At 41.8% G+C, this 26,582-nt stretch overlaps 1 protein-coding gene across 1 annotated transcript; it reads right to left on the bottom strand.

Annotated features, from left to right (window-relative positions):
• Positions 1–2,883: 2,883 nt before the first annotated feature.
• Positions 2,884–25,931, bottom strand: LOC111963145 (cytochrome c oxidase subunit 7A2, mitochondrial). The gene is made up of 4 exons (XM_023986383.2): positions 25,823–25,931; positions 10,939–11,028; positions 3,324–3,408; positions 2,884–3,111 (listed from the first exon to the last, which is right to left on the bottom strand). Exons 1-4 carry the CDS (start codon positions 25,838–25,840, stop codon positions 3,056–3,058), a joined length of 249 nt encoding a protein of 82 aa, XP_023842151.1. The 5' UTR covers positions 25,841–25,931; the 3' UTR covers positions 2,884–3,055.
• Positions 25,932–26,582: the final 651 nt, after the last annotated feature.

Below are 26,582 nucleotides of genomic sequence, written 5' to 3'. Positions count from 1 at the left end.
GAATCTTTCCACAATCTGCTACTTAATAGGGGGCTGTTCCCAACTCTCATTTTACAATAAGCTCTTACGAAGCTCCACTGGTAAACCTCGCAATGGTTTGATATATGAAACATCCCCCAAAGTGGGAATACACTTCTGGAAACTGCATTATTTTCTGAATTAATTTGGCACTTTGATCTTATGAGTTACAAGTGCCTAATGGGCAACCCTAAGGAACTTAACATGTAGGCTATATATATATATATATACGTATATATACACATACATACATACATATATATATATACATACTATATATACAGTATCAGTAAAAAGCTTGGACACCTACTCATTCAAGGGTTTTTATTTTTTACTATTTTCTAAATTGTAGAATAATAGTGAAGACATCAAAACTATGAAATAACACATATGGAATCATGTAGTAATGAAAAAAGTGTCAAATAAATCTAAATTTATTTTATATTTGAGATGCTTCAAAGTTGTCACTTTGCCTTGATGACAGCTTTGCACTCTCTTGGCATTCTCTCAACCAGCTTCATGAGGTAGGCACCTGGAATGCATTTCAATTAACAGGTGTGCCTTGTTAAAAGTTAATTTGTGGAATTTCGTTCCTTCTTAATGCATTTGCGCCAATCAATTGTGTTGTGACAAGGTAGGGTTGGTATACAGAAGATAGCCCTATTTTGTAAAAGACCAAGTCCATATTATGGCAAGACCAGCTCAAATAAGCAAGAGAAATGACAGTCCATCATTACCTTAAGACATGAAGGTCAGTCAATGCGGAACATTTCAAGAACTTTGAAAGTTTCTTCAAGTGCAGTCGCAAAAACCATCAAGCGATATGATGAAACTGGCTCTCATGAGGACCGCCACAGGAAAGGAAGACCCAGAGTTACCTCTACTGCAGAGGATACGTTCATTAGTGTTACCAGCCTCAGAAAATTGCAGACCAAATAAATGCTTCACAGAGTTCAAGTAACGGACATCAACTGTTCAGAGACTGCGTGAATCAGGCCTTCATGGTCGAATTGCTGCAAAGAAACTGCTACTAAAGGACACCAATAAGAAGAAAATACTTGCTTGGGCCAAGAAACACGAGCAATGGAAATTAGACCGGTGGACATCTGTCCTTTGATCTGACAAGTCTAAATTTTTGATTTTTGGTTCCAACCGCAGTGTCTTTGTGAGATGCAGAGTAGGTGAACGGATGATCTCCGCATGTGTGGTTCCCACCGTGAAGCATGGAGGAGGTGTGATGGTGCTTTTCATTCTGCGGCGATATGCCATCCCATCTGGTTTGCGCTTAGTGGGACTATCAACAGTGAATAGGCGACTCCGGGATGCTGGCCTTCTAGGCAGAGTTCCTCTGTCCTGCGTCTGTTATTTTGCCCATCTTAATCTTTTCTTTTTATTGGCCAGTCTGAGATCATGCCTTTTCTTTGCAACTCTGCCTAGAAGGCCAGCATCCCGGAGTCACCTCTTCACTGTTGACGTTGAGACTGGTATTTTGCAGGTACTATTGAATGAAGCTGCCAGTTGAGGACTTGTGAGGTGTCTGTTTATCAAACTAGACACTAATGTACTTGTCCTCTTGCTCAGTTGCGCACCGGGGCCTCCCACTCCTCTTTCTATTCTGGTTAGAGCCAGTTTGCACTGTTCTGTGAAGGGAGTAGTACACAGCATTGTACGAGATCCTCAGTTTCTTGGCAATTTATTGCACGGAATAGCCATAATTTCTTAAAACAAGAATAGACTGCCGAGTTTCAGAAGAAAGTAATTTGTTTCTGGCCATTTTGAGCCTGTAATCGAACCCACAAATGCTGATGCTCCAGATACTCAACTAGTCTAAAGAAGACCAGTTTCATTGCTTCTTTAACCAGAACAACAGTTTTCATAATAACATAATTGCAAAAGGGTTTTCTAACTTGGATTAGCTAACGTGTCATTGGAACACAGGAGTGATGGTTGCTGATAATGGGCCTCTGTACGCCTATGTAGATATTCCATTTTTTAAAATCTGCTGTTTCCAGCTACAATAGTCATTTACAACATTAACAATGTCTACATTGTATTTCTGATCAATTTGATGTTATTTTAAAATTGAATAAAATTTGCTCTTCTTTCAAAACAAGGACATTTCTAAGTGACCCCAAACTTTTGAACGTTAGTGTATATATAAATAAATAATGGTCAAATAGGTGTCAACTATATTTTTTATATTTCATTTTAAGTATTTGTTCAATCAATAAAAATCTGTTGAATTTACCATCCAAAGATCCGTTTGTGGATTTTCTTGTGGATCTCGAGATGCGCTCACTCAGGCAACTTTTACGCATTGAAAATTGTAGTAAACCAAGTTGAGCCACCAATGTTAAAACACACTAACAGTCCTACATTTAAGGAAAATTACAAACAATAAAATATATTACTTATTTAGTACCATTTCGCTTGATTAAGTAATTACAGGTCAGGTAGGCCATGTGAACAGCCTTGAATAGTTTGGGTATTATTGAGGCAGTGTTGCCTTTCATTGTAAACGTTTTGAATGGATCTTCGTGGAGTAGAAATGGTCAGTCCAGTTTCCTAAAACCAAATCTAGATTATGTCACTCATTTCTTGGTCAGTGAGGCCCTCTAGTGTTTAAAAGCAGGACATACATATAGGACAGCACATTGAAAGTCATTCACGTGCAGAAGTGACCACTAGGCTATAGGCCCAGGGGTTTCTATCCAATATAACGGTTAATTTATTGGTTCATGTGCACAATCACAGCTAAAAACGTTATTGTCATATACAAAGCTTTATATATTTTTATTTTAAGCTGTCTGTTTATGACAACATCAGATTAATTGAGATTTTAAAATGAAGACATACACATGGATATGACTTTGTATTGTAGTTGTTTTATTATCTATGGTACATTAATTGTACAATCAATAAATATTGATCCCAGGCATGAAACATATTGGCATTATTGACAGGACAAATAATCTCCCAGATCATACATCTGCACAACAGAGAGCATTAATGTAGAGATGGACATGGACAAGGGCACTCATGCCTTCTTGGGCATTGCTGCATTGAGGAGTTCATACACGACAAATCCACTTCCTGTGAAAAGATAGGAAAGATTTTGAAAATAACAGGCAAAGCAAGAAATGTGTGTGAAACTGGCATTGGACTCCACTGTTTGTGGTTAGACATGACTCCAGTCAAGATTACTTGATCAACTGCCGTAAAGATGCCATTAACACTTACAATCAAGGAGGGTTATATCAGGGCTGTACAATTTCACATACCCAATTTCAGGTTAATGCACTTACCAAAGACTGTAAGGGCCATTGTTAGCCTGTACAGAATAGCATCCTTGGCTCCTCCCTTCAGATGGACTGGAATCCCGTTATCTGCCTGCACAAAGAGGAAATTATCATCCGGCATTCAGAAAACTGACAAGCCCTTTAGGGCAACAAATGAGCCAAAAGCTAAATGATTCTGCCTGGGTACAGGTCTGCTGGTGGTGGCAGTAGTATTTTAAATGGCACCACCTGAATATGTTTGTTGATGCATTTCATTCATCAGCACGGCACTATAATTAGACCTGGCAAAGCCCCAAATATTCAGTGAGACTTGAAAAAGTATTCATCCCCCTTGGCGTTTTTCCTATTTTGTTGCATTACAACTTGAAATTTAAATGGATTTTTATTTGGATTTCATGTGAAATGAAGTGAAACAAATAACCGGTTTCAAAAAATAAAAAACAGAAAAGTGGTGCGTGCGTATGTATTCACCTTTGCTATGATGCCCCTAAATAAGATCTGGTGCAACCAATTACCTTCAGAAGTCACATAATTAGTCAAATAGATTGCACACAGGTGGACTTTAAGTGTCACATGATCTCAGTATATTACAGAACAACTGTTCTGAAAGGCCCCAGAGATTGCAACACTACTAAGCAAGGGGCACCACCAAGCAAGCGGCACCATGAAGACCAAGGAGCTCTCCAAACAGGTCAGGAACAAAGTTGTGGAGAAGTACAGATCAGGGTTGGGTTATAAAAAAATATCAGAAACTTTGAACATCCCACGGAGCACCATTAAATCCATTATTAAAAACATTGAAAGAATATGGCACCTGAGTACAGGTCTGTTGGTAGTAGAGGTCGACCGATTAAATCGGGGACGATTTAAAGTTTTTATAACAATCGGAAATCGGTATTTTTGGGCGCCGATTTGCCGATTTTTTTATTATTATTTTATTTAAAAAAAATATATATATTTTTTTTTTTACACCTTTATTGAATCTTTATTTAACTAGGCAAGTCAGTTAAGAACACATTCTTATTTTCAATGACGGCCTAGGAACGAGGCAGAACGACAGATTTTTAACCTTATCAGCTCGGGGGATCCAATCTTGCATTGATTACATTGCACTCCACGAGGAGCCTGCCTGTTAGCGAATGCAGTAAGCTAAGGTAAGTTGCTAGCTAGCATTAAACGTATCTTATAAAAACAATCAATCAATGACTGTCATTGCTCCAATGTGTACTTAACCATAAACATCAATGCCTTTCTTAAAACCAAAACACAAGTATATATTTTTAAACCTGCATATTTAGCTAAAAGAAATCCAGGTTAGCAGGCAATATTAACCAGGTGAAATTGTGTCATTTCTCTTGCGTTCATTGCACGCAGAGTCAGGGTTTATGCAACAGTTTGGGCCGCCTGGCTCTTTGCGAACTAATTTGCCAGAACTTTACGTAATTCAATGACAACATTGAAGGTTGTGCAATGTAACAGGAATATTTAGACTCATGGATGCCACCCGTTAGATAAAATACAGAACGGAATAAACGTTTTGTTTTCGAGGTGATAGTTTCCGGATTAGTCAAAGGTATATGGTTTAGAGAGAAATAGTCGACGCGTTATAATTCCTGTAATAACTTGCGGCTGAATTTGAAAGGGGTTCCTTCGTTATTTTACCGTTCATGTCTTCCATAGAGAATGTCTTGATCTACTTCAAATAAGGTCTGTGTTTCGTGCAGGCTTAAACCGCCTCGACGTTTTGATACCTGTGTAAATCTCACTAGGATAAGGTAACGTTTGTCAACATATTTTCATAAATCCACTCTACAATTTTTTTATATCTTCGCTTATATTTAGCCAATATTGATCAGAGTTACCTTGTCCTATGGATATCTACACAGTTATAAAATTGGCACAGTGATGTAAGCCTACACGAAACACAGACCTTATTTTAAGTGAATCTAAAAATATCCTATGGAATAAATGAAGGAACCGCTTTTCAGATTTTGCTAGGTGTCATGGGAATTATGACTCGCACTTTGGTTGTCAATTCTTACCATGCCCGTTATTAAAATAGGATTTCCTGCATATAGAAATTAAAGTTTTTGTTTTCAACATTCATCACAGGTAACTTAAACTCTATTTTTATTCAAACAGTTGAGAGTATTTGACTCTTCAGTATCATTGTCACTTCAGAGCTGTGTGCGTGTGTGTATTTATGTATTATATTAAGTTAAAATAAAAGTGTTCATTGTTCATTCAGTATTGTAGCAAGTGTCATTATTACAAAAATGTGTGTGTGTGTGTGTATGATATATATTTTTTTTTAATAAATCGGCCGATTAATCGGTATCGGCTTTTTTTGTCCTCCAATAATCGGTATTGAAAAATCATAATCGGTCGACCTCTAGTTGGTAGTGGCAGTAAAATGACGCCGGAAGAAATGGCAGCAGTTTTACAGGCGAACAAAACCAATTGTGCTATTATGTGGGGGTTTTTCGCGTTATTTGTAACTTATTTTGTATATAATGTTTCTGCAACCGTATCTTACGGCAAAAAAAGAGCTTCTGGATATCAGGACAGCGATCACTCACCTCGGATTAGATGAAGAATTTTTCTACAACAAGGAGAACGCACAAGACATTCTCCATTCACCCCATAGGCCCGACATCCCCGTTATTTGCAAGAGGAAGCGACGCAGATACAGAGGACAAAGAGCCGGATGGCTGGTCAGAACCCGGAGAAGGCCAGAGGGAACGCTGCCGCTACCGTCAATACTACTCGCCAACGTGCAATCATTGGACAATAAATTAGACGAGGTACGATCACGAATATCCTACCAACGGGACATCAAAAACAGTAATATCCTATGTTTCACGGAATCGTGGCTGAATGACGACATGGATATTCAGCTAGCGGGATATACGCTGCACAGGGAAGGGGGTGGTCTGTGCATATTTGTAAACAACAGCTGGTGCACGAAATCTAAGGAAGTCTCTAGATTTTGCTCGCCTGAAGTAGAGAATATTGTGATAAATTGCAGGCCACACTACTTGCCTAGAGAGTTTTCAGCTACACATTTTATAGCTGCTTATTTACCACCACAAACAGATGCTGGCACTAAGACCACACTCAGTCAGCTGTATAAGGAAATAAGCAAACAGGAAATCACTCACCCAGAGGCAGCGTTCCTAGTGGCCGGAGACTTTAATGCCAGGAAACTTAAATCAGTTCTACCAAATTTCTATCAACATGTTAAATGTGCAACCAGAGGGGAAAAAAAATTCTAGATCACCTGTACTCCACACACAGAGACGTGTACAAAGCTCTCCCTCGCCCTCCATTTGGTAAATCCGACCACAACTCTATCCTCCTGATTCCTGCTAACAAGCAAAAATTAAAGCAGGAAGCACCAGTGGCTCGGTCTATAAAAAAGTTGTCAGATGAAGCAGATGCTAAACTACAGGACTGTTTTGCTATCACAGACTGGAANTCTAGATCACCTGTACTCCACACACAGAGACGTGTACAAAGCTCTCCCTCGCCCTCCATTTGGTAAATCCGACCACAACTCTATCCTCCTGATTCCTGCTAACAAGCAAAAATTAAAGCAGGAAGCACCAGTGGCTCGGTCTATAAAAAAGTTGTCAGATGAAGCAGATGCTAAACTACAGGACTGTTTTGCTATCACAGACTGGAACATGTTCCGGGATTCTTCCGATGGCATTGAGGAGTACACCACATCAGTCACTGGCATTATCAATAAGTGCATCGAGGACGTTGTTCTCACAGTGACTGTACGTACATACACCAACCAGAAGTTATGGATTACAGGCAACATTCGACCTGAGCTAAAGGGTAGAGCTGCCGCTTTCAAGGTGCGGGACTCTAACCCGGAAGCTTACAAGAAATCCTGCTATGCCCTGCGACGAACCATCAAACAGGCAAAGCGTCAATACAGGGCTAAGATTGAATCATACTACACCGCCTCCGACGCTCGTCTTATGTGGCAGGGCTTGCAAACTATTACAGACTACAAAGGGAAGCACAGCCGCGAGCTGCCCAGTGAAACGAGCCTACCAGATGAGCTAATCACTTCTATGCTCGCTTCGAGGCAAGCAACACTCATGGCATTCATGAGAGCATCAGCTGTGATCACACTCTCCGTAGCTGACGTGTGTAAGACCTTTAAACAGGTCAACATACATACGGCTGCGGGGCCAGACGGATTACCAGGACGTGTACTGTGAGCATGTGCTGACCAACTGGCAGGTGTCTTCACTGACAATTTCAACATGTCCCTGATTTGAGTCTAATTCCAACATGTTTCAAGCAGACCACCATAGTCCCTGTGCCCAAGAACACAAAGGCAACCTGCCTAAATGACTACAGACCCGTAGCACTCACGTCCATAGCCATGAAGTGCTTGGAAAGGTTGGTAATGGCTCACATCAACACCATTATCCCAGAAACCCTAGACCCACTCCAATTTGCATACCGCCCAAACAGATCCACAGATGATGCAATCTCAATTGCACTCCACACTGCCCTTTCTCACCTGGACAAAAGGAACACCTATGTGAGAATGCTATTCATTGACTACAGCTCAGCATTCAACACCATAGTACCCCCAAACCTCATCACTAAGCTAAGGATCCTGGGACTAAACACCTCCCTCTGCAACTTGATCCTGGACTTCCTGACGGGCCGCCCCCAGGTGGTGAGGGTAGGTAGCAACACATCTGCCACGCTGATCCTCAACACTAGAGCTCCCCAGGGGTGCGTGCTCAGTCTGCTCCTGTACTCCCTGTTCACCCATGACTGCATGGCCAGGCACGACTCCAACACCATCATTAAGATTGCAGACGCAACAACATTGGTAGGCCTGATCACCGACAGCGACGAGACAGCCTATAGGGAGGAGGTCAGAGACCTTGTGGGGTGGTGCCAGAATAACAACCTATCCCTCAATGTAACCAAGACTAAGGAGATGATTGTGGATTACAGGAAAAGGAGGACCGAGCACGCCCCCATTCTCAGCGACGGGGCTCTAGTGTAGCAGGTTGAGAGCTTCAAGTTCCTTGGCGTCCACAACAAACTAGAATGGTCCAAACACACCAAGACAGTCGTGAAGAGGGCATGACAAAGCCTATTCCCCCTCAGGGCACTAAAGATTTGGCATGGTTCCTGAGATCCTCAAAAGGTTCTACAGCTGCAACATCGAGAGCATCCTGACTGGTTGCATCACTGCCTGGTACGGCAATTGCTTGGCCTCTGACCGCAAGGCACTACAGAGGGTAGTGTGTACGGCCCAGTACATCACTGGGGCTAAGCTGCCTGCCATCCAGGACCTCTGCACCAGGCGTGTCAGAGGAAGGCCCTAAAAATTGTCAAAGACCCCAGCTACCTCAGTCATAGACTGTTCTCTCTACTACCGCATGGCAAGCAGTACTGGAGTGCCAAGTCTAGGACAAAAAGGCTTCTCAACAGTTTTTACCCACAAGCCATAAGACTCCTGAACAGGTAATCAAATGGCTACCCGGACTATTTGCATTGTGTGCCCCCCCAACCCCTATTTTACGCTACTGCTACTCTCTGTTCATCAGACATGCATAGCCACTTTAACCATATCTACATGTACATACTACCTCAATCAGCCTGACTAACCGGTGTCTGTATGTAACCTCGCTACTTTTTATAGCCTTGCTACTGAATACAGCCTGTCTTTTTACTGTTGTTTTATTTCTTTACTTATTGTTCACCTAATACCTTTTTTGCACTATTGGTTAGAGCCTGTAAGTAAGCATTTCACTGTAAGGTCTACACGTGTTGTATTCGGCACACGTGACAAATACACTTTGATTTGATACCACAACAAACCTGACCACCAAAACTCACGGACCAGGCAAGGAGGCCATTAACCAGAGAGGCAACAAAGAGACCAAAGCTCCACAGCGGAGATTGGAGTATCTGTCCATAGGACCACTTTAAGCCATGCACTTCACAGAGCTGTGCTTTACGGAAAGGTGGTCAGAAAAGTCATTGCTTAAAGAACAAAAGGAATGTGTAAGACTCCCCAAACATATGGAAGGTCAGATGAGACTAAAATTGAGCTTTTTGGCCATCAAGGAAAACGCTAAGTCTGGCGCAAACCCAACACCTCATCACCCCGAGAACACCATCCCCACAGTGAAGCATGATGGTGGCAGCATCATGCTGTGGGGATGTTTTTCCATCAGCAGGGACACTGGCCAGAATTTAAGAAATTATGGATGGTGCTAAATACAGGTAGATTCCTGAGGGAAACCTGTTTCAGTCTTCCAGAGATTTGAGACTGAAGTTCACCTTCCAGCAGGATGATGACCCTAAGCACACTGCTGAAGCAACACTCGAGTGGTTTAAGGGGAAACATTTAAATGTCTTGGAATGGCCCAGACTTCAATCCAATTGAGAATCTGTGATACGACTTAAAGATTACTATACACCAACAGGAACCCATCCAACTTGAAGAAGCTGGAGTAGTTTTGCCTTGAAGAATGGGCAAATATCCCAGTGGCTAGATGTGCCAAGCTTATAGAGACATACCCCAAGAGACTTGTAGCTGTAATTGCTGCAAAAGGTGGCTCTACAAAGTATTAACTTTTTTTGGGGGGGGGGGGTGAAATAGTTTTGTGTTATTCCTTGTTTGTTTCAGAAAAAATATTTAGCATCTTCAAAATCTATTTACCATCAGATTTGAAAATGCTAATTAAAATAAAAGTAGACATCAGGCAAGACTACAAATAGTATGATGGTCAAAGATAAAAAATAAATAAAAAAAATGACGGTGGGGAATATAATTATTTTATTTTGTTGTGTAAATAAAATTATACAAATCCCCCAAAAAATTTATTTTAATTCTAGGTTGTAAAGCAACAAAATAGGAAAAATGCTAAGGGGGGTGAATACTTTCGAAAGCCACTGTATATAACCCCAATTAAAACAACTAAAATGGTTTTAACAAGGCTACTTCTTGGAGAGCGAAGTGCTGCTTGGGAGATGTTATAGCTGAACCTAATACAAACGGAAACACATATCATAAACATGTGCCCTTAAAAGGGTCAGGAATTTCTTAGGCTAAAATGCATTTCAACAACAAATTGCCGAGAAGCAGTCATTGCTTTAGCTCTATGATTTTTAAGGCAGTGTGAGTGCCAGCTGTGGACACCATAGAGGTTAGACAAGAATCAGCAAAGCATTGGATATCATAAGTCTGATTTTGCGTTGACTGATGCCTGTTAACGTATCATACTGCATGCAAAAATGTGTTAGTCCAGGCCAAACTATGAGTGAACCCTGTGAGCAAACACATACTTATCTTTCAGGCTACAAAGGGGGGAAATAAGATTCTGTTTCCAGAACCTGGGAATAAAGTGCAAACTTTAACCTTAACATTCCTGTACCATTACTGGTCAAACAAGAATCAACACACATTGACTGTCAAATTAGGTAAATAAAACTAAACCAGGATAGAATTGTTAACTTTTAAAAACAGTATTTCAGCTTCGGTAGACAGGTGTTCAGTTCCACATTTCTACTGCTCTTCAGGGGAACCATCAGCTGCATCGTCACCCGTTTGCCTCGACCCAGGCCTTACCTGGAACAGCTTCTGCTTCTCTTTGACCATGTTGTCCACCTGTCTGCGGGCACTACTGGAGATAGTCCGCCTGGACAGCTGCTGAAGACCCTGAAAAAAAACAGGTGATCAGGAAAAGATACATGAAAATGTTTGTCAATGATTACTGAAGTAATAATATGTGGACCAACTAGTGGCCTATAAATACTTCTTCTGCTAGATACAGTAGATGAGTCCTGCTTAAAGGATGTATAGTCCTAGACTTATGTTGTTGTTTAGGGTGGAGTTATGGGTTAATTTGTGTATATACAGTGGGGAGAACAAGTATTTGATACACTGCCGATTTTGCAAGTTTTCCTACTTACAAAGCATGTAGAGGTCTGTAATTTTTATCATAGGTACACTTCAACTGTGAGAGACGGAATCTAAAACAAAAATCCAGAAAATCATATTGTATGATTTTTAAATAATTAATTTGCATTTTATTGCATGACATAAGTATTTGATCACCTACCAACCAAGTAAGAATTCCAGCTCTCACAGACCTGTAGTCTTTCTTAAGAAGCCCTCCTGTTCTCCACTCATTACATGTATTAGCACCTGTTGAACTCGTTACCTGTAAAAGACACCTGTCCACACACTCAATCAAACAGACTCCAACCTCTCCACAATGGCCAAGACCAGAGAGCTGTGTAAGGACATCAGGGATAGAATTGTAGACCTGCACAAGGCTGGGATGGGCTACAGGACAATAGGCAAGCAGCTTGGTGAGAAGGCAACAACTGTTGGCGCAATTATTCGAAAATGGAAGAAGTTCAAGATGACGGTCAATCACCCTCGGTCTGGGCTCCATGCAAGATCTCACCTCGTGGGGCATCAATGATCATGAGGAAGGTGAGGGATCAGCCAGAACTACACGGCAGGACCTGGTCAATGACCTGGAGAGAGCTGGACCACAGTCTCAAAGAAAACGATTAGTAACACACTACGCCGTCATGGATTAAAATCCTGCAGCGCACGCAAGGTCCCCCTGCTCAAGCCAGTGCATGTCCAGGCCCGTCTGAAGTTTGCCAATGACATCTGGATGATCCAGAGGAGGAATGGGAGAAGGTCATGTGGTCTGATGAGACAGAAATTGAGCCTTTTGGTCTAAACTCCACTCGCCGTGTTTGGAGGAAGAAGAAGGATGAGTACAACCCAAAGACACCATCCCAACCGTGAAGCATGGAGGTGGAAACATCATTCTTTGGGGATGCTTTTCTGCAAAGGGGACAGGACAACTGCACCGTATTGAGGGGAGGATGGATGGGGCCATGTATCGCGAGATCTTGGCCAACAACCTCCTTCCCTCAGTAAGAGCATTGAGAATGGGTCGTGGCTGTCTTCCAGCATGACAACGACCCGAAACACACAGCCAGGGCAACTAAGGAGTGGCTCCGTAAGAAGCATCTCAAGTCCTGGAGTGGCCTTCCAGTCTCCAGACCTGAACCCAATAGAAAATCTTTGGAGGGAGCTGAAAGTCCGATTGCCCAGCGACAGCCCCGAAACTTGAAGGATCTGGAGAAGGTCTGTATGGAGGAGTGGGCCAAAATCCCTCTGCAGTGTTGCAAACCTGGTCAAAAACTACAGGAAACGTATGATGTCTGTAATTGCAAACAAAGGTTTCTGTACCAAATATTAAGTTGTGCTTCTCTGATGTATCAAATACTTATGTCATGCAATAAAATGCAAATTAATTACTTAAAAATCATACAATGTGATTTTCTGGATTTTTGTTTTAGATTCCGTCTCTCACAGTTGAAGTGTACCTATGATAAAAATTACAGACCTCTACATGCTTTGTAAGTAGGAAAACCTGCAAAATCGGCAGTGTATCAAATACTTTTCTCCCCACTGTGTATATATATATAATATACACAGTGGGCAAAAAAGTATTTAGTCAGCCACCAATTGTGCAAGTTCTCCCACTTAAAAAGATGAGGCTGTAATTTTCATCATAGGTATACTTCAACATAGACAGGCAAAATGAGAAAAATCCAGAAAATCACAATTGTAGGATTTTTAATGAATTTATGCAAATTATGGTGGAAAATAAGTATTTGGTCAATAAAAAGTTTCTCAATACTTTGTTATAACCCTTTGTTGGCAATGACAGAGGTCAAACGTTTTATGTAAGTCTTCACAAGGTTTTCACACACGGTCTGGTATTTTGGCCCATTCCTCCATGCAGATCTCCTCTAGAGCAGTGCTGTTTTGGGGCTGTTGCTGGGCAACACGGACTTTCAACTCCCTCCAAAGATTTTCTATGGGGTTGAGATCTGGAGACTGGCTAGGCCACTCCAAGACCTTGAAATGCTTCTTACGAAGCCACTCCTTCGTGCCCGGGCGGTGTGTTTGGGATCATTGTCATGCTGAAAGACCCAGCCACGTTTCATCTTCAATGCCCTTGCTGATGGAAGGAGGTTTTCACTCAAAATCTCACGATACATTGCCCATTCATTCTTCCTTTACACGGATCAGTCGTCCTGGTCCCTTTGCAGAAAACAGCCCCAAAGCATGATGTTTCACAGTAGGTATGGTGTCTTTGGATGCAACTCAGCATTCTTTGTCCTCCAAACACAACGAGTTGAGTTTTTACCAAAAAGTTATATTTTGGTTTCACTGACCATATGACATTCTCCCAATCTTCTTCTGGATCATCCAAGACTCTCTAGCAAACTTCATACGGGCCTGGACATGTACTGCTTAAGCAGGGGACACGTCTGGCACTGCAGGATTTGAGTCCCTGGCGGCGTAGTGTGTTACTATGGTAGGCTTTGTTACTTTGGTCAGCTCTCTGCAGGTCATTCACTAGGTCCCCCCGTGTGGTTCTGGATTTTTGCTCACCGTTCTTGTGATCATTTTGACCCACGGGGTGAGATCTTGCGTGGAGCCCCAGATCGAGGGAGATTATCAGTGGTCTTGTATGTCTTCCATTTCCAATAATTGCTCCCACAGTTGATTTCCTCAAACCAAGCTGCTTACCTATTGCAGATTCAGTCTTCCCAGCCTGGTGCAGGTCTACAATTTTGTTTCTGGTGTCCTTTGACAGCTCTTTGGTCTTGGCCATAGTGGAGTTTGGAGTGTGACTGTTTGAGGTTGTGACAGGTGTCTTTATACTGATAACAAGTTCAAACAGGTGCCATTAATACAGGTAACGAAGTGGAGGACAGAGGAGCCTCTTAAATAAGAAGTTACAGGTCTGTGAGAGCCAGAAATCTTGCTTGTTTGTAGGTGACCAAATACTTATTTTCCACCATAATTTGCAAATAAATTCATTAAAAATCCTACAATGTGATTTTCTGGATTTTTCTCATTTTGCCTGTCATAGTTGAAGTGTACCTATGATGAAAATTACAGGCCTCTCTCATCTTTTTAAGTGGGAGAACTTGCACAATTGGTGGCTGACTAAATACTTTTTTGCCCCACTGTATATATATATATATATCACTTATTTTGTTTCAAAACATTTTGAAACATTGACCCCAATGTCTCACAATGTCCCTATTACTTATAGAAAGACCCATTAACATTACGAATCAGGTAGAAAAAGCCAGTGAAATACTAGCTCAACAAATACATCGATCTGCCGCATCGCATACAATTGCACAAATAAATGACAGTAATGGTATGGCCACCTGTGACAATGAAATAAACCGAGTGTTCAAAAACGTATTTTAATTTATATCAGAATCTATTGGAAACACTCCCTTAATAATTGAATATTTTTTTATTTTTTTTAAACTCTCATTACACACTCTTGATTCTCGAGATAGCTCTTTGACAAGTGTCTAAGTGTCAATGAAAAAAAAAGAAGCTATTAAATCAACGCAAACTAATAAGTCACCTGGACCTGACGGGTTCCCATCTGACTTATACAACAACAACAAATGGAATTACCGCTTTGCAACGTTATGAAAAGGTGGATTTGGCTGCAATTTCATTTCCTTTGGTAAAAGTATTGTACGCTTTACCATGTGCTTCAGTAAGAATGAATGGACACAAATCACAATATTTCCTCACTAAAACGTGAAACTAGGCTAGTGTGCCCACTTTTGGGGCTCCTATTTGCCATTGCGATAGAACCTCTGGCCATCTCAATCCGGGCCAATGGAAATATTAGTGGAGTGAAAAGAGAGGACAAAACAGGCAGTGTATGTGCAGAAGACTTGCTTTTATAAATTTCAGAACCGGTTGCTTCCATTCCACTGGTCCTTAACATTTTTACTTAATCTCAGGATACATACTAAATTAAAGCAAAAGTTAACTGTACCCAATTACAAAGACTACTGTCTAATACTACTCTTAAATGTCCCATTTAAAATCGTTACAGATCATTTTAGATGCTTAGGAATTACTGTTAAGCCAACCTCGTCATACCTAAAGGAAAAGCTCATGCGGCAATTGGAAATGACTAAGAAAGACCTGATACAATGGTCAACCCTACCAATATCAGTTATGGGTCGAATACATTTTATAAAAATTAACGTCCAACTGAAATTCCTACATTTTTCCGGGTGTATCCCAATTGCTATACCCAAAACTATTTTTAAAGATGCTGGACACAATGAGCTCAGAGTTTATATGGAATAATAAAAAGCAACGAATCCGTAAAGCCATACTGCAAAAACCAAAAGAACTAGGGGGTTTGGGGCTCCTTCATTTTCAGAAATATTATGGGGCTGCAAACATTTGTAATATGTTTTGGATTCATCCTCATGACTCTAACTCCAGAGTGGGCAATCGTAGAATCCAAATGCTGTATGGCCACATCGTTAAGAGCTATCGTATGCTCTCCCCTTGCAACTGCCTTTGGAAAGAATTACCTGGTCAGACAAACTCTGAAGATATTGAATAACCCAACATGCTGACCTCACCGGCCGCGTTGCGTGGTATGGGCAGGCATAAGCTACGGACAACAAACACAACTGCATTTTAATCTATAGCAATTTGAATGCACAGAAATACCGTGACGAGATCCTGAGGTCCATCTTTTTAAAGGTATATGTGACCAACAGATGCATATCTGTATTCCCAGTCGTGAAATCCATAGATTAGGGGCTAATGAATATATTTCCTCATATGATCTTTGAAATTGTTGCACGTTGCATTTATATTTTTGTTCAGTATAGTTGGTTCAGAGTTCATTTTGATATTACAGCCTGCGTGTCCTGATCGCATCTAGTGTGGATGGACAAAAATCACCATCCACGTGCCCGGTGTAGTCAGCATGTAAGGCTGAACTTGGAGAGATTCTTCCCTACTCCCCTTTAGTTTGTAACCATCTATTTCCACCATCCCCTGCAGACAAAATGATATATGGAGATAAAATGATGTGAAATTACTATGACCTCTACAAAGGTGTTACTTTTGCACAGTGGTGGAAAAAGTACTCAATTAAATGTAATTGCTGAAATTCACTTCGACTTTTGATACTTAAGTACAAGTATAAATAATTTCACCTTATATTAAGCAAACCAAACGGCACCATTAATTTATATATTTCTTTACGGATAGCCAGGGGCACACTCCAACACTCAGACATAATGTACAAACAAAGCATTTGTATTTAGTGAGTCTGCCAGATCAGAGGCAGTAGGGAGGACCAGGACTGTTGTCTTGATAAATGTGTGAATTGGATAATTTTCCTGTCAAAATGTAACGAGTACTTTTGGTTATCAGGGAAAATGTATGGAGTAAAAAGTACATAATCTTCTTTTGGAATGTAGTGAAGTAAAAGTTGCCATGAATATAAATAGTAAAGTCAAGTACAGATACCCCAAAAAACTACTTAATTAAGTAAAAATATTTTTAAGTACTTTACACCACTGCATTTGCATAATTTAAACAGGTCAACATTCACAAAGGCACAGGGCCAGATGGATTACCAGGACGTGTACTGCGAGCATGCGCTGACCAACTGGCAAGTGTCTTCACTGACATTTTCAACCTCTCCCTGTCCGAGTCTGTAATACCAACATGTTTCAAGCAGACCACCATAGTCCCTCTGCCCAAGAACACTAAGGTAACCTGCCTAAATGACTACCAACCCATAGCACTCACATCTATAGCAATGCAGTGCTTCGAAAGGCTGGTCATGGCTCACATCAACACCATTGTCCCAGAAACCCTAGACCCACTCCAATTTGCATACCGCCCCAACAGATGACGCAATCTCTATTGCACTCCACACTGCCTTTTCAGCATCCTGACTGGTTGCATCACTGCCTGGTTTGGCAACTGCTCGGCCTCCGACCGCAAGGCGCTACAGAGGGTAGTGCATACGGCCCAGTACATCACTGGGGCCAAGCTTCCTGCCATCCTGGACCTCTATACCAGGCGGTGTCAGAGGAAGGCCCTAAAAATAGTCAAAGACTCCAGCCACCCTAGTAATAGACTGTTCTCTCTGCTACCGCATGGCAAGTGGCACCCGGTCACCAAGTCTAGGTCCAAGAGGCTTCTAAACAGCTTCTACCCCCAAGCCATAAGACTCCTGAACATCTAATCAAATGGCTACCCAGACTATTTGCATCCCCCCTCTTTTACGCCACTGCTACTCTCTGTTAGTATCTATGCATAGTCACTTTAATAACACTACCTACATATTACCTTAATTACCTCGACTAACCGGTGCCCCCGCATTAACTCTGTACCGGTACCCCCTGTATATAGCCTCACCATTGTTATTTTACTGCTGTTTTTTAATTATTTGTTACTTTTATTTCTTTTTTTTGTATTGTTTTTTTGCTTAAACTGCATTGTTGATTAAGGGCTTGTAAGTAAGCATTTCACTGTATTGTATTCGGCACATGTGACAAATCAAATGATTTGAATATATTTTAAATAAATTAAATATTTCAAATAACTATTTATTTATGTACTTACCAGCCAGAGATTGTCATTTTTTTGAGCCCAATTGATTTCCCACAGGTCCCATCTCACACCATTTTGGATGATATTGTCAAAAGTAAAACCAACATCTGCAAAAGGATGTCTATCAACTGTGTACTCAAAATTATTAATTGTTGGCACTCCATGCCTACAATCATTGAGACCAACTTGGTAAGAGGATTTAGGAATCGAAATTTCAACTGATAGTTGGGATCAAAGTTCCTTCTATATGTAACAGGCATGTTGTTACACACTTTGAAGTGATACATAGAACTTGTTGACACCAAGTTGACACCAAATGTGAATGATGCCAATATAACACTGCAACTCATAAACATATGTTCTGGTTGTGTCCGAAAGGCTATAGCGACGTATGTATAAGTCCTGAACCACTGATAGCCATCTTTGGGACAACTGTTGGTAGTTCTGGAATAGTAAAGGTGGAATCAAATACCTTGGCATATGCTGGGCTTATTGCCAGAAACCTGATTTTGACCAAATGGAAAAACCCAAACTCACCAGCTTACAATCAATGGGTCAATAGCATTTTACAAAGTCTCACTTTGGAGAAAACTTAATGTACCCTACGTGGATCCACAACTTTATTTTAAGATATGGCAAACTTTTCTTTCTTTTGTTGAAACCGATACCAGTGTCTGATTACATACAGAGTTTAATTTTTTTCTTGTGTGTGTGTATATATATACAGTGGGGAGAACAAGTATTTGATACACTGCCGATTTTGCAGGTTTTCCTACTTACAAAGCATGTAGAGGTCTGCAATTTTTATCATAGGTACACTTCAACTGTGAGAGACGGAATCTAAAACAAAAGTCACATTGTATGATTTTTAAGTAATTCATTTGCATTTTATTGCATGACATAAGTATTTGATACATCAGAAAAGCAGAACTTAATATTTGGTACAGAAACCTTTGTTGCAATTACAGAGATCAGTACGTTTCCTTAGTTCTTTGACGGTTGTTGCACCACTGAGCAGGGATTTTCTGCCCACTCCTCCATACAGACCTTCAGTTTCGACTGTCATACTCCTCCAAAGTTTTCTATTGGGCTTCGGTCTGGAGACCTGGCTAGGCAACTGCCAGGACCTTGAGATTGCTTCTTCGGAGCCACTCTCTTAGTTGCCCCTGGCTGTGTGTTTCGGTCGTTGTCATCTGGAAGCCCCAAGCCACGACCCATCTTCAATGGCTCTACTGAGGAAGGAGGTTGTTGGCCAAATGATCTTCGCGATATCATGGCCAGCTTCCATCCTCCCCCTCAATACGGTGCAAGTCGTCCTGTCCCTTTGCAGAAAGCATCTCCCAAAGAATGTATGTTTCCACCTCCATGCTTCACGTTGGATGGTGTTTGGGGTTGACTCATCCTTCTATTTCTCTCACAAACACGGCGAGTTGAGTTGATACAAAAATAGAGTTTTTGTCTAATCAGACACATCACCTTCTCCATTCCTCTCCTGGATCATCCAGATGGTCATTGGCAAACTTCAGACGGGCCTGACATGCGCTGGCTTGAGCAGGGGGACTTGCGTGCGCTGCAGGATTTTAATCCATGACGGCGTAGTGTGTTACTAATGGTTTTCTTTGAGACTGTGGTCCCAGCTTCTCTCTCAGGTCATTGACCAGTCCTGCCGTGTAGTTCTGGGCTGATCCTACCTTCCTCATGATCATTGATGCCCCACGAGGTGAGATCTTGCTATGGAGCCCCAGACCGAGGGTGATTGACCGTCATCTTGAACTACTTCCATTTTCTAATAGATGCGCAACAGTTGTTGCCCTTCTACCAAGCTGCTTGCCTATTGCCTGTAGCCCATCCCAGCCTTGTGCAGGTCTACAATTTTATCCCTGATGTCCTTACACAGCTCTCTGGTCTTGGCCATTGTGGAGAGGTTGGAGTCTGTTTGATTGAAGTGTGTGGACAGGTGTCTTTTATACAGGTAACGAGTTCAAACAGGTGTAGTTAATACAGGTAATGAGTGGAAGACAGGAGGTCTTCTTAAAGAAAAACTAACAGGTCTGTGAGAGCCGGAATTCTTACTGGTTGGTAGGCGATCAAACTTATTCATGCAATAAAAATGCAAATTAATTACTTAACAACATCAATGTGATTTTCTGGATTTTTGTTTTAGATTCCGTCTCTCACAGTTGAAGTGTATACCTGATAAATTTACAGACCTCTACATAGCTTTGTAAGTAGGAAAACCTGCAAAATCGGCAGTGTCTCAAATACTTCTAAAAAAGTATTAGTCAGCCACCAATTGTGCAAGTTCTCCCACTTAAAAATGAGGCCTGTAATTTTCATCATGTACACTTCAACTATGACAGACAAAATGAGAAAAAAACCAGAAATATCACATTGTAGGATTTTTTATGAATTTATTTGCAAGTTATGGTGGAAAATAAGTATTTGGTCCCCTACAAACAAGCAAGATTTCTGGCTCTCACAGACCTGTAACTTCTTCTTTAAGAGCCTCCTCTTTCTCCACTCGTTCCTATATTAATGGCACCTGTTTGAACTTGTTATCAGTATAAAAGACACCTGTCCACACCTAAGTCACATCCAAACTTCCACTATGGCAGACCAAAGAGCTGTCAAAGCTCGCTTGTAAACCTGCAGCAGGCTGGGAAGACTGAATCTGCAATAGGTAAGCAGCTTGGTTTGAAGAATCAACTGTGGGAGCAATTATTAGGAAATGGAAGACATACAAGACCACTGATAATCTCCCTCGATCTGGGGCTCCACGCAAGATCTCACCCCGTGGGGTCAAAATGATCAACAAGAACAGTGAGCAAAATCCCAGAACCACACGGGGACCTAGTGAATGACCTGCAGAGACGTGAGACCAAGTAACAAAGCCTACCATCAGTAACACACTACGCCGCCAGGGACTCAAATCCTGCAGTGCCAGACGTGTCCCCTCTGCTTAAGCCAGTACATGTCCAGGCCCGTATGAAGTTTGCTAGAGACATTTGGATGATCCAGAAGAAGATTGGGAGAATGTCATATGGTCAGATGAAACCAAAATACAAATATAACTTTTGGGAAAAACTCAACGTCGTGTTTGGAGGACAAAGAATGCTGAGTTGCATCCAAAGAACACCATCCTACTGTGAAGCATGGGGTGGAACATCATGCTTTGGGGCTGTTTTTCTGCAAAGGGACCAGGACGACTGATCCGTGTAAAGGAAAGAATGAATGGGGCAATGTATCGTGAGATTTTGAGTGAAAACCTCCTTCATCAGCAAGGGCATTGAAGATGAAACGTGGCTGGGTCTTTCAGCATGACAATGATCCCAAACACACCGCCCAGGCAACGAAGGAGTGGCTTGTAAGAAGCATTTCAAGGTCCTGGAGTGGCCTAGCCAGTCCTCAGATCTCAACCCCATAGAAAATCTTTGGAGGGAGTTGAAAGTCCGTGTTGCCCAGCAACAGCCCCAAAACATCACTGCTCTAGAGGAGATCTGCATGGAGGATGGGCCAAAATACCAGCAACAGTGTATGAAAACCTGTGAAGACTTACAGAAAACGTTTGACTCTGTCATTGCCAACAAAGGGTATATAACAAAGTATTGAGAAACTTTTGTTATTGACCAAATACTTATTTTCCACCATAATTTGCAAATAAATTCATTAAAAATCCTACAATGTGTTTTCTGGATTTTTTTTCTAATTTTGTCTGTCATAGTTTGAAGTGTACCTATGATGAAAATTACAGCCTCTCTCGTCTTTTTAATGTGAGAAAGTGCGACAATTGGTGGCTGACTAAATACTTTTTGCCCCACTGTGTGTGTGTGTGTGTATATATATATATATACATACACACACACACACACAGTGGGGCAAAAAGTATTTAGTCAGCCACCAATTGTGCAAGTTCTCCCACTTAAAAAGACGAGAGAGGCCTGTATATATATATACACAGTCCTTTCCTGTTTCAGCATGACAATGCCCCTGTGCACAAAGAGAGGTCCATACACAAAAGGTTTGTCGAGACGGGTGTGGAAGAACTTGACTGGCCTGCAGAGCCCTGACCTCAACCCCATCGAACATCTTTGGGATGAATTGGAACGCCGACTGCGTGCCTGACCTGAATAATGTTGGTGTCTGAATGGAAGCAAGTCCCCACAGCAATGTTCCATTGCTGGTATTTTAGATAATAATACTCTGCCAGAAGTAGTCAAAAAAAATAAAAATAAATAAAGAAAAGTAGATCCAAGATGGCGTAGCAGTCAGACGTCTTTGTCTTGTCCCATGTATATATCTTTTTCTTCGCATTCTTTTTAATATTTTTCCTAAACCTCAACTTCAAAATACTCTCCTGCAACCCGCCTCACCCAATGTGGTGTGGATCTGTTTTTTTCTAAAGTATTTCTATTTAACTCCGAACTGGAATACCTCAACTGAAGCTAGCTAGCTAGCTACCAGCTATCAGTCAGCTAACCTTTAGCTCGGAAAGCTCTCGCCAGTTCGTACAACGCGTTTCAAACCAGAGCATACGGGACCTATTTCTCTCTCCATATCCCCAGATTCCTACCGCAAACTCTGAACCCTTTCATCTGGATCATGGCAGCTAACTAACCGTAACCCGGGTTGACTACTCCTGGCTAATCGTTTCCATCCCGGAGCAAGCACCAACTAGCCTGGGGCTAGCCCACGCTAGACCTATCTCCGGACTAGGGCTCCTGGGCTACTCCTGAAGCCCACTCCTCGGCTACAATATCCAAAACCCTTCTACTGCCGGTACGGGGCACGGAACCCCGCCGATCCTTCACGACTGGAATACCGACAAAATCTGCCCGAGGATCCCAACAGGTGCGACGTCCCCTGAAGGCCCATTCTGCTAACCGCAGCCTGCTAGCTATCTAGTTGGACCACTATACCCATTTTGCCAATTGGACTTCTGCTACTTGGAACCCCAGTAGGGCCACGCTTTCCACCTGGCTACACCTACCCCGGTCAACAGCCCTGCGCTCCCCACAGCAACTCGCCCAAACCTCCCCCACACCCAAATCCAGTCAGCTGATGTTCTGAAAGAGCTGCAAAATCTGGACCCCTACAAATCAGCCGGGCTAGACAATCTGGACCCTCTCTAATATTATCTGCCGAAATTATTGCAACCCCTATTACTAGCCTGTTCAACCTCTCTTTCGTATTGTCTGAGATTCTCAAAGATTGGAAAGCTACCACGGTCATCCCCCTCTTCAAAGGGGGAGACACTCTAGACCCAAACTGCTATAGACCTATATCTATTCTACCCTGCCTTTCTAATGTCTTTGAAAGCCAAGTTAACAGATTACCGACCATTTCGGATCTCACCGTAAACTCTCCGCTATGCAATCTGGTTTCCGAGCTGGTCATGGGTGCACCTCAGCCACGCTCAAGGTCCTAAACGATATCATAACCACCATCGATAAGAGACATTACAGTGCAGCATTATTCATTGACCTGGCTAAGGCTTTCGACTCCGTCAATCACAACATTCTTATTGGCAGACTCAACAGCCTTGGTTTCTCAAATGATTGCCTAGATTGGTTCACCAACTACTTCTCCGATAGAGTTCAGTATGTCAAATTGGAGGGCCTGTTGTCCGGACCTCTGGCAGTCTCTATGAGGGTGCCACAGGTCTCAATTCTCAGGCCGACTCTCTTATCTGTATACATCAATGATGTCGCTCTCGCTCCTGGTGATTCTTTGATCCACCTCTACACAAACAACACCATTCTGTATACCTCTGGCCCTTCTTTGGACACTGTGTTAACAAACCTCCAGACGAGCTTCAATGCCATACAACTCTCCTTCCGTGGCCTCCAACTGCTCTTAAATGCAAGTAAAACTAAATGCATGCTCTTCAACCAATCGCTGCCTGCACCTGCCCGCCCGTCCAGCATCACTACTCTGGACGGTTCTGACTTAGAATATGTGGACAACTACAAATACCTAGGTGTCTGGTTAGACTGTAAACTCTCCTTCCAGACTCACATTAAGCATCTCCAATCCAAAATTAAATCTAGAATCGGCTTCCTATTTCGCAACAAAGCATCCTTCACTCATGCTGCCAAACATACCCTCGTAAAACTGACCATCCTACCGATCCTCGACTTCGGCGATGTCATTAACAAAAATAGCCTCCAACACTCTACTCAACAAATTGGATGCAGTCTATCACAGTGCCATCCGTATTGTCACCAAAGCCCCATATACTACCCACCACTGCGACCTGTATGATCTCGTTGGCTGGCCCTCGCTTCATACTCGTCGCCAAACCCACTGGCTCCAGGTCATCTACAAGTCTCTGCTAGGTAAAGCCCCGCCTTATCTCAGCTCACTGGTCACTATAGCAGCACCCACCCGTAGCATGCGCTCCAGCAGGTATATCTCACTTGTCACCCCCAAAGCCAATTCTTCCTTTGGCCGTCTCTCCTTACAGCTCTCTGCTGCCAATGACTGGAACGAACTGCAAAAGCTCTGAAGCTGGAGACTCTTACCTCCCCCACTAGCTTTAAGCACCAGCTGTCAGAGCAGCTCACAGATCACTGCACCTGTACATAGCTCATCTGTAAATAGCCCATCCAATCTACCTCATGCCCATACTGTATATATTTATTTATTTTGCTCCTTTGCACCCCAGTATCTCAACTTGCACATTCATCTTCTGCACATCCTACCACTCCAGTGTTCAATTACTATATTGTAATTACTCTGCCACCATGGCCTATTTATTGCCTTACCTCTCTTATCCTACCTCATTTGCACATGCTGTATATAGATTTTTCTACTGTATTATTGATTGTATGTTTGTTTATTCCATGTGTAACTCTGTGTTGTTGTATGTGTGGAACTGCTTTGCTTTATCTTGGCCAGGTCGCAGTTGCAAATGAGAACTTGTTCTCAACTAGCCTACCTGGTTAAATAAAGGTGAATTAAAATACATTTTAAAAAAATAGGTGACTATTCTGTTTTTCTCCCCCCTTTCATTTCTTGAATGCTATGCCATCTTGGAACACATCAGTTGGGCTGCGTTTGGACAGGTGGTCCTGTTCTGTCTGTTAGGTTTATGTACTCTTGTTTGTAAATTTCCGTTTTTTTGTATTTGTCGTGTTCATAATAAAAATAAAAAATAAATTAAATTAAATCCCTCATCACGCTTGTAGGCGATGTCATGGCAACGTTGGCGAGCGAAACTAATGCGTAGAAACACCTCACGGGTCTAACGTTCGTCACGCGCCAAACTGCGCATGTGGAGGCCGTCATATCAAACGCTCTACTTCGATTTACAGTTGTTTTTGACGAAAATAAAAACTTGTCCGTTTTTCACTTTCAAAAAAAATAAAAAATAAAATAAAGTGGCCCAGTTCTGGTCTTTTGACCAATAAGAAAAGTTCTGAAAAAGATCTGGTGTGGATGGGGAACGATTGGTGGAAGGTATATCAGAATTGGGGTACCTATGTATCTAACTATTTATGTGGATATTGCACATTGTGTGTGTGTGTGTATATATACATATATAAATAAACTTCATACATATCAATGATTGTACCTTGTGATCAAATAAAATGTATTGTTAAAAAAAACAAGGAAATGTGACTTCTCATGTTGTGACTTTTAGTAGCCCTATGCGACCTCTACACTTGCCCTCACTGTTTTTCACTTACTTGTTCACTGTAGCTGAGATTAAGGGGCACGCTTTTACTAGGTCGACCTGATTGATTTGCTACTACCGTTAAGTAGCTAACTAACAATAAAATACTGTGTGTTTAGATCAGAAGTCTATCTGATTTTATCAAGCAATTTTAAAATAACCGGTGATAGCTAGCATTAGCAGCCCAAGAATGCTAGCTAGTTAGCCAACTACCCCGATGTAACTAGCTAGGCTAGCTAGTTAATAATTGAGGAGACGTCAGGTAATTGCAGTAACGTTAGCCATGAAAAGTTCGAACAAATAATATTGAACACTTACCATAAGTTGCTTGTACATTTTGGCAAACGTGTTAATTTCGAGGTGAGTGCACAAGGACACTTCGAAAACCTAGCTACTGCTTCCGGTGATATCCCAAAATCCTTTGCGGCGAGAAATTGCTACATTTCCGGTCATGTTCACTGGCTGCTCATTGGTTGGTGTGTGAAGGCTGGACTCTGATCTTTATTCGATAGCACAAGGCTAGCAAACATTTTACATTGAGTGACAAATGGGCGAGCTCGTTTTGCATGGTCCGGTGCCCCGGGTAGCGGAGTTTGTATATTTTAGACCATCCATTTGTCCTGAAGTGAAATCTCCACCAATCGGTCCCCATCTATCAGAGATCAATATTGGGTCCATCATGTGTCTGTGTGCATTTGTGTGTTCTACGTGCAGATGTAGAGAAGCCTGGCCTGGCATTCAGTAGGCTGCTGGCTGACAGTAACATCTAAAATGTGTAAATTGTGAGAGCAGCCCTGTGTGTGGGAAATTACACTTTGTTATCGGGCAAGACCAAGGACTGGACCTTACATTGAATTGCCTTTAAACACCATTGGTGAGGGAAACAAAAACTAATCAATAACTTACAAATACCATTCTTTTTTAATTTTTTTTATTAACTTTTATTAAATTATCCAACACCATATTAAAGAATAAAAGGCAGAATTAGCTTTGAAAGAGATAACGACCAAATGAAAAATGTAAGAACTGCATAACAAATGTGACACTTGTAAAATGCACAGCATTTGGTCGACATTGA

The sequence above is a fragment of the Salvelinus sp. IW2-2015 genome, linkage group LG4q.2, assembly GCF_002910315.2.
Source record: "Salvelinus sp. IW2-2015 linkage group LG4q.2, ASM291031v2, whole genome shotgun sequence".
NCBI lineage: Eukaryota > Metazoa > Chordata > Actinopteri > Salmoniformes > Salmonidae > Salvelinus > Salvelinus sp. IW2-2015.
This window is presented reverse-complemented; position numbering and strand designations above follow the sequence as displayed.

Excerpts from the sequence above, each read along its gene's own strand:
- LOC111963145 (XM_023986383.2), bottom strand. Across the intron at positions 3,409-10,938 it reads AGAAGCAGAAGCTGTTCCAG|GCAGATAACGGGATTCCAGT; the intron begins GTAAGGCCTGGG and ends CTCTTTGTGCAG. Across the intron at positions 3,112-3,323 it reads AATGGCCCTTACAGTCTTTG|GAAGTGGATTTGTCGTGTAT; the intron begins GTAAGTGCATTA and ends ATCTTTTCACAG.